Raw genomic sequence first — 16,015 nt, forward strand, 5'->3', positions numbered from 1 at the left:
AAATATTCAGAGACTGGAAGATACGATGTTTCGTAGCAAGAAGCATTATTTTAGAACACTAGATGTACAACTGTGATCCTATTTTCTTTATCTTCTGGGACGTTTCATTTCGACGGTACAGCCTCGTAAGCATGCCAAAGTCTGAAGCCTCGGCCTAGCGTCAGGTGTGCTGATATCTTCTTTATTTATTGGACATCCTACGGACGTAAATGAACACTCGTTTTTCTCTGCATGTGTTCCACATCACATGTAGAGAATTTCACCCCCCTACACCTTGTATTCACTGTTATTTTTAAAATGCTTATGTACACCACCATTGAGGATCAGTTTAAAGTCACCGTCTACAATTCCAATAGAAGAGACATAAATTACTGTTTTATGAAAAATGTATTTTGACTGTTTTTATCCTGAAAATAGACCGGAGTGAGCACACAGTCATGTAAAAAGATTGGCCTTTAAAACCCTTCTTAAATCATCCTTATGAAGGGGGATGGAAAAATACACAAATACACACTGTGGTTTATATCGGTATATAAACTCTGCCCATGAGATTCTGTCTGAAGAAAGCTGCATAAAGCAATCAAGAAAAGCCGCACAAGGTAAGCCCTTTGCCGTTTCAAACTCCACCTGACTTCCTCCACAGCTTCATACATTCAGAAGTGAGCAGTACCATACATGAGAATCCCAATGCTACACAATCTCTCAGCCACCAGACCGGTTTCATCATTTGTTGGTGAGTCATCGGCGACAGCATGGCCTGAAGGGTATAAAAGAGTATATTGCTGCAAGCCGTCATCTTGTCTGAATCAAGCTATTCTGCAACGCTGAGAGTGCAAGCGGAAAACTTGATTGGTCGAGATGGTGTAAAATGGCATAATATTTTGTCCAGGTAATGCTAAACTGGAGGTTTGTATTCCTATTCGTGTTCTAATGTTCAAAACATAAAATTCAATTGAAATTAAGTCGTTCCTCGATCATAAGCTGATGTCAGACAGACAGACAGACAGACAGACAGACAGACAGACAGACAGACAGACATACAAAGTTAACCAATTGCTCCAACCCACTTCAGCTAAAAATACATTTATTAAGAACACCAGCAAGTTGCCCCGGATAGGGATGGGGGTGGCAAAAATGCAAATGGCGTCGTCATCGAGCCGGCAAGCTGGGAGCAACATTTCAAGTTTATTTTCACATCTGATGCAATTTAAAGGTGGTGAGGTGCTCCATTTGAAACTGTTTGGTCGATACATGTAGCTTTTTGATGCCTCGGGTCCATATTAAAAATTTATATCAGTCAAAGCCAGTGACCAATTGTAAATTAACAGTCAGAGGATTATTTGTCAGCGATAGTGCCCTCGATTCTAGAAACTGACAATGTTTGTTACATTTTTCCAGTAACATGGTCAAGTTCTGTGAAATCCCAGTACGACATAGAATCCCAACCACCTCTAAAACCCTTATCACCCATAAAACCAAAATTTTGCACTGCATTCCTGTTTAATTCCCAGGGATTCTTACCTTTCCACATCAAAATGAGAAAGCCACTCGTTCTCTTTGGAAAGAGAGCCAGGTGCTGCAGCCTTGATTTCAGGCAATCGAGAAGGTTCTGGCATTCGCTCCAAAGAGCTGGAGGAGTTCGATTGAGGCTGATAACTTGATAGAGTTGGAAAAGTAAACAACGAGGAGAATGGGAAAAGCTGGGTAGGAAGGCTGCTTTGTCGAACTAGAGTTGGTGGACCCGTTGTGCTTTTTGAGTCACAGAGATTGAAGGTGAATGGAGGAAGAGTGACAGGAGCATCACCTCCGATAATACCACAGGTTCCACGACCATAGCTTAACAATGATCTGTTTGGAGATGTGGTGGAGAATCTGCAAGTTGCAGAGGCGATGCTGGAAAAGTCAGAGTACAATGATGTACAAATGGTTTGTTGAATACACACGGGGGAAGGAGAGTGTCCGGTGGAATAAATTGAAGCTTCTGCAGTGCTGGATATGGCAGCACCAGTAGGAAGAGAAGTGTGGGACATTGGAGAGAAAGATATGGATCGATGAGCAGAAGAAGTAGAGAGAGACGGGTTGGAAAGAGCCGAGTACGAAGTAACTGATGTGGATACCGAGGATGATGACAATGATACGGATGTTGAAGAGGAGAGAGGAGAGTGGGAGCACTCTGTCCCGCATTCCTGACCAGTCAGCAGATCGAGCTGGGTCCAGCGGCCACGTCTGATAATCTTCGAGGTTGGCAGACGGACAAGACGAAAACGAGAAGCAAGGAGAGACCCAGGACTAGGTAAGCTGGTTGGAGGATGAAAAGAAGGATCTTGAGAAGAGCTGAGAGGAAGCCCAGAAGAATCCTCAGGAGACCCAGGTGAGAGAAGTTGAGGAGGAGGAGGAGGAGGAGGAGGAGGATGAGGAGGAGGAGGAGGAGGAGGATTGGAACGCTCTAATTTGGGGATAGTGAGGACGCTGGTAATACAGAAACCCCGAGGGCGGGTATCGCTCTTATCTAGAGCCTGACCCGTGCTATGCATCTCTTCTGCAAAATAAAAGCAAGGACAAATAACGGTCAGACTTCCCTCACAGCAGCAGCAGCAGTCAAACACTGTCGTTTTGCTCTTGGCCAAGATGTTTATGTTGCAAGAGCTGCACTGGAAAGCTGTGGGAGGGGAGGGGGAAGGGGTAAGAGGGCTGTTTACTAATAAAGTGCAAGTTTGAGTACAACTTGGCAATCTTTGCGTGCCTCTGCCTCATTGCTTTACGAAATTGACGTCAACGCTTTAACCTTTCTATTCTCCATTCACCATTCTTAACATACCGTTAAATATTTAAGAAATCCTCTCTGAGATCAGTGTTTGACTCGAGGATACACAGACACGAGGGACAATAGATAACATCCACCCACAATTTTAAGGAAACACTATTTACGAACACTGGTGTTTCCGAAATGCTGTTATATACATATATATATATATATATATATATATATATATATATATATATATATACACGTGTGTGTGTATATATATATATATATATATATATATATATATATATATATATATATATATATATATATATATATATATATATATATATATATATATATATATATATATATATATATATATATATATAAATATATATATATATGTATATAAATATATATATATATATATATATATAAATATATATATATACGTGTATATAAATATATATATGTACACGTGTATATATGTATATATATATATATATATATATATATATATATATATATATATATATATATATATATATATATATATATATATATATATATATATATATATATATATATATATATATATATATATATATATATATATATATATATATATATATATATATTCGTATATATACTCATACATATGTGCATATATATATATATATATATATATATATATATATATATATATATATGTAGGTATATATATATATATGTAGGTATATATATATATATATATATATATATATATATATATATATATATATATATATATATGTAGGTATATATATATGTAGGTATATATATATATATATGTAGGTATATATATATATATATGTAGGTATATATATATATGTATGTATATATATATATATATATATATATATATATATATATATATATATATATATATATATGTAGGTATATATATATATATGTAGGTATATATATATATACATGTATGTATGTATGTATGTATATATATATATATGTATATATATGTATGTATGTATATATATATATATATATATATATATATGTATGTATGTATGTATGTGTATATATATATATATATATATATATATATATATATATATATATATATATATATATATATATATATATATATATATATATATATATATATATACAAATGCCTGGTGTTGGCGCAGTGGTTAGGGCAGCGGCTTGGGATCCAAAAGGTCCTGAGTTCAAGCCCCGTTGGGCCACTGAATTAATACACCAGGGGTTGACTCAGCCTGTCATCCTTCGAGGTCGGCGAAATGAGTACCAGTGTACTGGGCCGGTGTATATCCCAGTTAAAATAGGCGTACCATATCCCTGTGTCGTAAGAGGCGACCAGGGTTGCGTCAGGAAGGGCATCCGGCGTAAAACATGTGCCAAATCACTATGCGGATCATACGGATGATCCGCTGTGGCGACCCCGAACGGGAGCAGCCGAAAGAAGAAGAAGAAGAAGAAAAGATATATATATATATATATATATATATATATATATATATATATATATATATATATATATATATATATATATATATATATATATATATGTCTCTCATATATAAAGCTCTTTCTAACCACTGACTGGCTGATTTAAAGATGGTAACCTTCCAGGTGACATAGAAAACTGAAATTATTCGTGCCAATGGACACCGCAGTCCATACACCAGAAAAAAATCACAGAATCGTCGTACAACATTCATCTATGAAAACAAAAAAAAAATTAAACAAAAAAAAAGAATGAAAAAACATGAGCAAAATGCACATGAGCAACCCGAAACAATTTGGAAACACGGTAATTTTGTGTGCCTATGGACACTGAAGCCAACACACCTGGAAAAATTACAGAATCATTGTACAACATTCATAAATGAAAATATAATAAATGAAAAAAAAAAGAAAATAAATAAATGAAAAATCAAATGCAGGTGTGCACCCGAGACAAAGGGGAAGCACGGTGATTGTGTGTGCCGACAGACATCAAAGCTGATATACCGTGAAAAAAATCACAGAATAATCGTATGACATTCATACATGAAAATATAAATAAATGAAAAAAGGAAAAAAAATGTTGTTGAGCGACTCGAGACAATGGGGAAGCACGGTAATTTTGTGTGTGCTGACGGACATCGAAGCCGATACACCGGGAAAAATCACAGAACCATCGGAAAGCATCCGTAAATGAAAATATAAATAAATGAAAAATTAAATGCAGGTGAACAACCCAAGACAATGGGGAACACACCCTGTTTGTATGCTTACATAATGTGTAAGCACACCCCACTAGTAATATATAAAGCTCTTTCTAACCACTGACTCAACGACTGATATTAAAGATCGGTACCTTCCGGGTGTCGTAGAAAGCTGAATTTTGCATGCCAATGGACATCGAAGCCAGTACACCAGGAAAAATCACAAAATCATCTGTGATTTTTATCACATGATGTACAGTATATATGTATGTATGTATGTATGTATGTATGTATGCATGTATGTATATATATATATATATATATATATATATATATATATATATATATATATATATATATATATATATATATATATATATATAGTGGTTCTTGGAACCGCATGCATTCAACAGATAGTGGTCCCAAGACAGTTATTCCATTATTATACGTGTAGATAGTCCCTTTCCTTTTGTCTAACGGGACAAGGGAGTGCGTTGCGATGATCTCATAGCTAGGTTTGCTTACATCATTTTTTCTTCATTTCGTCCCTACTCTTCTTTTCATCTGATTATCCCTGAGGTAAACCTGAGCCACGTGCGCCTTCGCTGTGAGGTGGACCCTCATGGAGTCCAGCGCGTGCGGCGCCGCTGTGAGGAAACGACGGCACAGAGCCCTCGTTCCCAAGCGAGCCCTAAACCCAACGTGTGCAGCGAGTCATATAGTGCACTTAGCAGTGCGGGATTATCGACTCAAGCTTCCGATGATCTGGGGAAGATTGCCGGTTGCATTAAAAAGGCATCCGAATGAATACCTCTTAAAGAGGCTGCACGAATGGTGTTTTTCACATCACAGGAAACCACAGCCAGCACGACGCCCACGCTGCACGAAACGCGTACGGAGGCCGATAAAGGCGACTCCATGCCACGTTGGGCGGGATACAAGTGTGCGAAGTAAGAAGCGGTTCCTTTTCAACCAAATATCTGATACATATCGGTGTTCGCCCAGCACACATGCTCACAGAATCGGGCAAATGCGAGCACTGACCACGTGAATAATGGCCGAACCCCGTGCACTGTATAGAATGTGCTCGAAGGCAGACACTTACGTCGCTCGCGAAACATGCATGGATTTATCCATAACGATGTACCTAAGGCCCTCGAGGGCAGCAGTGGATTCCCCACGGATTTTGAACGTCTTCTCGTCTCTACGGCCAGCAAAGCTGCGATCGAGCCTGGGAATGTACAGTGCGGGCCGCGTTGATCGACGCTGGTCGGACGCCTGAGTGGGCATGCGGGACCCTCGTCCGGTCGCCAGGGCACGGCCTGGGGGTTTTTGCGGGACGATTCACGTGACAATTTTGGTCTGGGCGATTCGTGTCATGTCATGGGGTCAGAGCGAAATATGTTCGCTGTCTGGGATGACCTTGCCGGAAACGAAGTGAAGCGGTTTCCGGCCAAAGTTAGGGGGCCACGTGAGGGGTCCAGGCCAATCAGAGCACCCGATTCAGGTGATGACGTTTCGCTTCGGGGTGGCCCCTCCCCCCTTGCTGCAAGTCCGAAAAAGGTTGGCGTGGTCCCTCTGCATTTCTCTTCTTTTGCTCTCTCACTCTGGCCTCGCCCTCATCGACATCACCACGACCCGCCTCCTGCTGCCTGGACTCTGCCTCCTCGTCTCCGCCCACATGACGTCGACTTCACCCGCCTACCTGGTCCCACCTACCACTCCATCCATGCACCCTGGACTCCGCCCCTTCTCCACTCAAGCCCCTCCTTCACGAACACGGTCTCTACACGCTCTGCTGAAGCCAGAGATGACGCGCCAGCTGTCGGGTGCCACACTACGGAGCATCCCCCCCCCTCGAAACGTAACGTATTGGTGGTGCATTCGTGCGATCAATAACAAAGGTACCGAGATTGTAGCCTCAACTCCTTTCGCTTCTTGTTGGTTGCAATAATCCCTCTTCATCGGGTTTTCTGTGCGCGTGTGTGTGTGTGTGTGTGTGTGTGTGTGTGTGTGTGTGTGTGTGTGTGTGTGTGTGTGTGTGTGTCCTGGCGCCTGTCTGCTCAAGTAAGACTGCAGAAGGTCATTATTGTTATCATTATTATTGTTATTATTTTCGCATTAAGTCTGCTCTGTGTCCCCTTTTGTAAGTTGCTTGTTCATTTGCTGCACCACACCTCTCCCCCTATCTCTGCACAACACACCCCAATAAACCTTGATCGTGCCACATACCTTTCCTCGCCCATTGTGAATAAATTATTATTGGGAATGTTCCCTGCTCGTTTTTGTCTTTTCTTCCATTGATCTAGCATGGTCCGAATCTTACTTTAGCCAGGACTTTATTCCCAACGATCAGTTTATTTTAGCCGGTACGTCCTTGGCAGTGTCGCTCGGCTGCATCCGATCCGGAAAATCGATCCGATCAGGTTGAGTGATCCGGTTCGGACAAGGCGTACCGAGGGCGTGTTCCCCGGTAATGAAATCACGTGATTATTTAGGTAACCCGATTAGCCCAAAGACGGGAGGACCCTAGGCCACACGGTTGAGTTATTAGCGTCCACAGTCGGTTAAGCAACCCGCTGCGTCACGGAATTATCCGTGTGCGACGGCCTACAATTCCAGGGAGTCTGGTGGGAGCTGAGATGGCTTCCCCCACCTCGTGGTCTTCCCACCCGACCCCCGGCCCGCAACAATATCATTATTATATATTTTCCCGTTGTGGGGGTAGATGGAGGAATTTAATAGGAAAGTTAAGGTAAAATAGAGTTGTTTGGTGCGTGGATGTGTCGGAGACATCTCGATGTAATTAAGTCGGGAAACTGTGAGCTTAAGGGTTACTTGTCACCACATGGGGGGTGGTGCCATGTTAGTTAGGTAGGGCTTAAGAGTAATTGTCCCAGTATGTAATCGCTCCCCTGTGAACTTTCCCTACATTTTGTATTCCAAGACTGGCAATAAAGGTGGGGAACACGTCCCTAAAACAACTACAAGAAGGCAGAAGCCTCACATTCCCAGGTTTCATGTGAGCAGGCCACACCCCGGAGGCGGAGGATTGATGGGCGTGACATGAGACGCATGAAGAGGAATAGGGCCAGTCGATCAAATAGGACGGAGACAGAGTTGAGAGGGAGAGGATGAACGGTTGAGTGCGGAGTGAGGGAGTACACGATCGATAGAGAACGTAGCTCGGAGATGGCCTGTAAGAACAGGGCTTTACGGCTGGCTTTCCTTCGACGCATGAAGAAGATGGCATGATTGTTGTATTCATGTTGAGGCGATTTGGCTTGCATGGTGAAGCAAGATGCTGGCTCTTGGTTGGGTCATGAGGAATGGACCCCGTATGTATGTGTATGACAAATACACATGACAAATACAAAGCCTTGTGTATGACAAATAGCGGGTCTGTGAGGACGATTGACGCATGAAGCAGCAGCACAGAGTCTCTGAGCCTTGGTGTTGAAAACCACTTACAAATTGCATGACGAACGTTCCTGCTGCGAGAGAGCGACTTGGCGCCATTTTGCACGTGTCTGCATGTGTGAATAGAAGTGCCTTGATTCCACGTTCCACAAAGACCATCTCTGCACAAAGCTAAGTGCCAGAATAAAGGAGGAATTTTCTTTTATTTTGTTTCCCCTTCTCTGTATTTAAGTCTGTGTCGAAGTGCCTCGACTTAGACTTTAATTTACCTCACATATTGTTATATTCTGATCATTGTCCTTTGTAAATATCTGTATATTTTCATTTAATATGTTCATTTTAAGTAGCTATATCTGTGTATTTATCGTGGGGTTCGAGTATGAACCCCCCCTGTGTATAAACTCCATTTCTGTGCCCTCGTCGCACCGCCATTGCACCCTTCCCCTCCCACGCATGATACTATCCAAGGATCAAAGTGTCCACCTCCTATTAAGGAAAGACCGCTCGATCATCCGGGCTTGCGGTGTTAACCGCCCGTCACCACAATTTGCGGTCAGGGGTTTAACCTTGGCCGCCAGCGCCGCGACAATATATTTTGTGTTTATATGATTATATAATATATAAATATAATTATTTATAAAATTATTTATATAATCCTTACCACCTGGGTTTAGTTGATTAGCTGAGAGCTGATTGGCTATTCCTTCCATTCACAGGTGAGAGATGTGGGTGGGTCTTTCTTTATTATTATATATTGACTGCTTTTGACGTTTGCATGTGGTACATGCTTGGGAGCCTCATTGGTGTGCACTGCTGTCCGCAATGTCTCTGATGATTCACCAATAAGCGATGAAACCGGTCCGGCAGCTAAGAGGGTGTGCAGCATTGGGATTCTCATGTGTGTACGATGTGTGAACGTCTTTATAGCTGTGGAGGAATTCTGGGAAGGGTTTGAAAGAGCAAAGCGCTTACTTTAGGTTGGCCTTCTTGGGTTGCTTTATGCACCTTCTTCAGCTCGAGGAGTGTGGGAGGGGTCAATTATTTATATAATCCTAGCCACCTGGGTTTAGCTGAGAGCTGATTGGCGATTCCCTCCATTCACAGGTGAGAAATGTGGATGGGTCTTTCTTTATTTATATATTTGTTATGGTGTTATATCTTGTTATATCTTGTTATATCTTGTTATAGCTTGTTATCTTGTTATAGTGTACATGTCTTGTTTTTGTGTACATATATATATATATATATATATATATATATATATATATATATATATATATATATATATATATATATATATATTTATATATATATATATATATATATATATATATATATATGTATATATATATATATATATATATATATATATATATATATATCTTGTTTTTGTGTACATATCACCCTGGTGTTGGCTTAGTGGTTAGGGTGGCAGCTTGGGATCCTCGGGTCCTGAGTTCAAGCCCCATTGGCTGCTGAATTAATACACCAGGAGGTTGACTTAACCTGTCATCCTTCCGACGTCGGCAAAATGAGCGCCAGTGTACTGGTAAGGGGGGCACTGCATCAGTGGTATAGCTGCGTGCCAACCAATGATGCAACCAACAGCCACAGACTGCACTCGATAGAGAGAGTGTACATATCTTGTTTTCGTGTACATATCTTGTTTTCGTGTACAGATCTTGTTATAGTGTACAGATCTTGTTATAGTGTATATATTGTTGCGGAAATGGCCCTTAGTGTGTTATTAAATATAGCATTAGCCCAGATCCCCCATTAAATGCATGTTTAGCCAGGTTGTTCGGTAATTGGACGTTACATGTGTGTCGGGAGTTGTAGGAGGCATGTTCATTGTTCGTACGGTGGTGGTGTACTGAGAGGTTCTTCTTCTACCTTCCCCTCTCCGGACGACAGTCCCCGCCCAGCGCTCTGAGAGGGTGTGGCCGAGAGAAGCGAGTGCTGGAAAGGCGAAGGTGGAACTGGGAGCGCAGAGGTGGGGTGATTGGCTTGACAAGGGACGGCTGTGTCTGTTTGCGATTGGCTTTCGTGAAGAGCGAGCCAAAAGAAAGGCAAGGAAGGGACTGCAAGAGGTCTGTCTGCCATCGGCTGGAGGAAAAACTGCTAGCATCAGGTCGGAGATCTGCTGAGGGAGTAACTGAACCTGAGGGTTAGTCGGCGATCTGCTGAGGGAGTAACTCGCGGTGCGTGTGGTCGGCGATCTGCAAGAGAGGAACGGCCTGAACCTGAGGGTCGAGTCAGCGATCTGCCGAGGGAGTAACTGAGCCTGAGTGCCGAGTGAGGATTCTGCTGTATAGAAACGACTAGTGGGAGGCTGCAATCTGCTTCGAGAGGAACTGGCTGCTGTGTGAGTCGGCGATCGACGTTATGAGGAGGTCATCGACAGGTTCAACCTGCGTCTAACCACGGAGCCTCTGTCCTTACTCACCTCACGGCCCGACACGTCTCGACACGTCTTGTGGTCCCATCGATCCGCCTGCGGAGCCCAACACCCGATTTGGCCTAACCTGGTGAACAGGCCAGGCCTGGACTTGTATACTGGACCTTGTTAAAAGCCAGCTGGAGCATACCACAGATCTTTCGTCTTGAGCCGTCGACCTTACGGGGCTGAACGCGCTGAGGCTGTGTGCGTGGGCGGTGCGACAAAAGGAGGACGATGCCGCCATCTTGCCACGTGGCGTGCTCGAGCCGGGTGCTCGAATCCGTTGACATCGGCTTGTCACGAGCCGCATTCGTGCCTTTGACACTTTTCCTCGTCCATGAGGCATCACCAAGTACTCTGTGTCTTGTCTGCATGTTGTCCGTGTCTTGTCTGCATGTTGTCTAAGGTTTATCTCGCTTGGGTTCCCTTTGAAACCCGTAATGCGTAGCTCCCTAGTTAAGAACGGGTTATTGATGAATTATAACATTGTCGTGAATGCTTTGCTTGTGTTGTGTTCTCCGATGTGTCCCCAATAAATCTGTCTGAGTTATACGAGATTTGCCACCTTGAATTTATTCATGCCGCGCCGAGGAACGATCCGCTCGATTTGGATATCAAAACCAAAATGGTTACGGACTGTGAGACTCCACTCGGTCTCTGACAAATCCAGTCTGTAACCGGGATCAATTTCCCCAACTGGTACGGCCCAGGTGTACGTTGGTATCGTGATCCGAGACACGTGACCCGAGGCCTGTGCCGAGCTAGCCGGCGTTATAATCCCGGAGACGGCGGTGCTGTTAAGTGACGTCGAATCTTCAACATTTGGCTGTCAAGAGAAAGGTGTGATTGACATCAATCGTCTGAATCCTTAACACTGGGGTCAAGAGTCAGGTGCGAATCCCGACACCGCTGAATCCTTAACTATATCTTGTTTTAGTGTACATATCTTGTTTTAGTGTACATATCTTGTTTTTGTGTTATAGCTTGAATCTTGGTCTGAAACTGTTGCATGTTGAATGATTTTCCTTTAAAATGCTCTTGCAGCAAAATGAAAATGAAAAACAAAAAATAAACTTTTCCTTTGCGTATACTAAATGAATGAATGAGTCATAATTTCAAAGTATTTGGTAGCAATTTACAGATGTGAATGGTCAGATTGTATTCCAAGTAGACGATCTACACGGGTAGGGTACAGACAGCACGTTCAGGGTATAAAAGGATCGTGGTGCTTCTAGTTTAAAGCTTCCAGTTCGACAGGGTTTCCCCAAATAACATCGGTAGTCCATGTTCATCTTGTTGTGTTTTATCGTTTTCGGGCAAAAACTTTACGCATTCATCCTGAAAATTTGAAGAAAAAAAAAACGCCCGGTGGGTTTGTCTGGAGGTTCTTGTTGCAAACAGAGGGAGTTGCACAGCCCTTGGACCACACCTTCGTACATGGACAGACCACTCACTATGTCTGCACAAGACAAACCTTGCGAAACCTCAGGATTCAGGGGAAAGAAACAGGAATTTAAAACGCCTTTCAGTGGTGCAGCAACTACGTGTGAACTGAATCACAGCTCCATACAAACTTGTTTATTCAATTTCAACTCAACTTCCCATTTTCCCTCCAGTACACGTGCTTTTATGTTCTTTCCCCTTTTCCCATACACCCCCCCCCCCGCCATCCCTCCTCCCCCGGACCTTTCCTTCATCACGTCCACCACCGAAGGTGGATGGAGGTTATGTCTTCACCCCTGTCAGTTTATCTGACAGTGTGCACGAGATCTCAAGATGTTGTGCACCGATTTGGACGAAACTTGGTGGAGAGGTTGGGTGTGTGACAAGGACGAATTGATTCGATGTTGGTGAAGATCTGGATAGGAATGTTATTAAATTTTAATTTATTTTCAATCCCACTCTCCCCTCCAGGTCTTCAAAACAGCTGTTCACCACCATCTCATCTCTCCCCCCCCCCCATCCAAAACCATGACCGATTTATTCTACCCCCGTTAATCCACCCCAAACACACCTCCTTCAAATTCCCTGTTTTCCTTCCTTAAAGTCCCTTATAGTGTCCATCTTGTATACCCTGTGTACCCCACCCAATCCCCTCTCCCTTCCACAGATCTCCTAATGTCTCTGTTCCCCAAAATTATGTTCTCCTTCTCCTGCCCCTCTTGTCTCCTGCTCCCCTTGTGATATGTTCTGTGTGTTAGCTCTTATACGAGCCTCGACATTGCAAACAAAAAAAAAGTGATTTTTTTTGTATACAATGTTGAGAGATGGAGCCAAAAACGACACGTAGCATGATATCTCAAAAAGTTATGTGACGAGGAAGAATTGATTCGATTTTGGTGACGATCCAGATCTAGATCTGAGTATTTTTTTTTTATTCTTGAAGTGATTGTTCACCATTGACAGGTAGAGCCAAAAAGGATATATAACATCCATTGGGACCATACTCTGTACAGAGCATAAGTGCCGCTGAAGCAGTCTCCTGGAATATTGGGAACAATCCTGGATGGGTCACCACTCCAATGCATGATACTGGAATGGCTCAATCATCCCAGCAAGCTGGTATTCATTTTCCCAACCTCAGATGGATGATAGGCTGAGTCAACCCCACCTGATATTAATTCAACAGCCAAGCAGGATTTAAACTCAGGATCCGAGGATCCCCACCACCTTAACCATTAAGCCAACAGCAGGCATATATAACATGATATTTCAAAAAAAGTTGCGGTTGAGTTACGACAAAACTTAGTAAATGAGTTGGTGACAACTACACTACAAGCCGATTCAATTTTGGTTGAGGTCAGAATCCAGATCCAGCCCATCAGTGTGACACAAAACATAAACTGTTCAACCTAGCGGAGGAGGTATGCTCTTGACCGAGTGCTGTTCTAATCTACTTTAATCCCTTCTCTACATTTTCTCAAAATCTACCCTCTCACCCCACATTCATACACATGTCACAAAGATGTGTCAGGTCAGGTCAGATTAGATCAGTGACTTTTTTCACGTATCATGTAAACCTGTACCAACCTGTTCCATGGTCGGGTTGTCGGCGACGATACCGTCTCCCCACCAACTTTGTTGGTGAGAAGGGTGTACGATATGGACACTGAGGAGAATGAAAAACCAAACCTGTCAAAGGGTGGAGGAGCTCCTTGTGAGCCAAAGGCCATCCATATCTATTGCCCAACTGTGTCTGCAGACGTCCGCCCTCCTGCAGTTGGGGTTACTTTTTATTAGGAGGTTGGTGGCAGGATTTGCACTCCGGCCACCGTAAAACCCTTCATTCCGCAAAACATACTAAAAGCAAAAATAAATCTGAAAACCCACTACGGGAGTACCTCCTGTGCAGCTTCACATCGCAGGGCAGCTCACCGGATAACGGGATTGGGGCAAAGCCTTCAGGACCCCCAATCTTTGACGATAGGAGGGAAACCATGGGGTAACCTTCCTGGGTCAGATTGTGCTCGTATATGTCAGAGTGGTGCTGAGGTGTCGTCCACCAGACGACAGTCGCCTTGGGTTAACTTGAGGCAGTCCCTTCGGATGGGTGCTTGGAATGTCCTATCCCTAAGAGAGGATGATCACCTGTCTCTGTTATCTGAGGTTGAGAGTTTAGACATCGGTGTTGCAGCACTTTCTGAGGTTCAGAGACCGGATTGCGGCGAGATCATAGCGGTTGGTTACACCGACTATTGGTCTGGTTGCTCTGATGGTTACCATGCCAAAGGATTTGCTGTAGCTGTGTCAAATAAGCTGACTCCAATGATAATTGTGGTAACACCGGTCAAAGAGCGTATTATGAGACAAAGGAATCGTCACTCGTGTCAGGTCAGGTGTGGGAGCATGTGCCAGAGCAGCGCGTCACTACGTCCACTTTCCACCAGTCGTCCAAGGGCCTCCATCTGACCATCCCCCACACAGATGCCTGGCCCATCCCCATCTCCTTGAGATGCCGATCAACCTGCTGCAACCACGAGGCACGCAGTCGGCCCATTGGCCTCCTCCACTCACGAGACTCCCCCGCTGAGAGAATCTGGTGAGCAGGATCAGCGTCAGGAAAACGAGCCATATGTCCATACAGCCACAGCTGATTCTCACGGACTGTGCAGGTAACAAATCTCATTTGAGTCTCTCTCAGCAACCGCTCGTTGGACACAAAGTCTGACCAGCGATAGCCAAGGACTCTCCGAAGGGACCTGGTACCAAAGGAATTAAGTCTCCGTCTCAGATCCCTCGTCGGAGTCCAAGTCTCACATCCATAGAGCAAGACTGGAAGCACCAAGGACCTGAAGACTCGGACTTTCGTCCTCCTGCACGGGTACTGACAGCGCCACACCTCTCAATAATCTCTCTATTGGAACTCTCAATAATCTCACTCGGTGGCGTCCTGGAGAGAGGAATTCGATTCAGGCTTTCTGTGGCCTTGCACCAGGCCCGCTGGATGGCGAAAGCCATATATGGAACCAAAATCTTTCTATTTCAGAAAACAATTCAAACCAACTAAACGAGAGGAAAAAAGGAATGCAGAATTTAACTGTGTTTGTGATTGGGATTTACATTAAACATTGGTTTACTGCTCCTAATGCCGTCAGAGCTCCCGCAAACGACCTGGAATTTTTGAAGAAACTGGAATCATATAAAATCGTGAATGAGGAAATTTCGAGAATAGCTGTGAAGAAGTTCTCCGGACATTTATGGTACCTGAGTGAGGAACTAATTCCACTAGCTCTATTTGATGATAAGGTTTCTGCCGAAACTCAGGCAAGAATTAGCGCTGCGATAACCCAGGGAGGTGGAGTAGAATTGGACCATTATCTAAGCAAACGAACTACTGTACAAGTTCACAATATTCCAAGAAGAGAACTGCGGGATTTCCCAACTCAAAATTCCCAACGTTTTTTCGTGTTCCTAGAATTGCCAATGGCTTTTTTGAATGACGACCCAGTAACATGGCATCAGAGCGAAAGTTACAATGCAGCACTGGCTATTATCTCAAAACTCAAAGCAGTGAACGACAATGCAGAACGTGGAGTAGCTCTAATGACGGAATACAATGAAATACCACTCACTTCCAACGAGGACCAAAAACAATATTTGCTCCAGGTTGTTTCAGAGCATCGAAGGAAAATGCCGACCTGCAAGAAAGAACTTTTGCACGAATAGTGAAATTGTTCA

General features: G+C 43.3%; 1 protein-coding gene across 4 annotated transcripts in view; it reads right to left on the reverse strand.

Moving 5' to 3' along the window:
- LOC147013600 (uncharacterized) overlaps window positions 1–2,641 on the reverse strand; it is a 42,344-nt gene extending 39,703 nt beyond the window's left edge. For 2 of the 4 annotated variants that reach the window (XM_085855541.1, XM_085855539.1), the window contains exon 1: window positions 1,522–2,641. In XM_085855541.1, the coding sequence (XP_085711667.1) occupies window positions 1,522–2,534 (1,013 nt within the window). In that variant the 5' untranslated portion in view covers window positions 2,535–2,641. The remainder of the gene's footprint in view (window positions 1–1,521) is intronic. The other 2 variants (XM_085855540.1, XM_085855542.1) reach the window with 2 other exon arrangements.
- Between the last annotated feature and the right edge of the window lie 13,374 nt (window positions 2,642–16,015).

This window comes from Eptatretus burgeri, chromosome 14 (assembly GCF_056783735.1).
Source record: "Eptatretus burgeri isolate ZD-2024b chromosome 14, Ebu_testis_v1, whole genome shotgun sequence".
Taxonomy (NCBI): domain Eukaryota; kingdom Metazoa; phylum Chordata; class Myxini; order Myxiniformes; family Myxinidae; genus Eptatretus; species Eptatretus burgeri.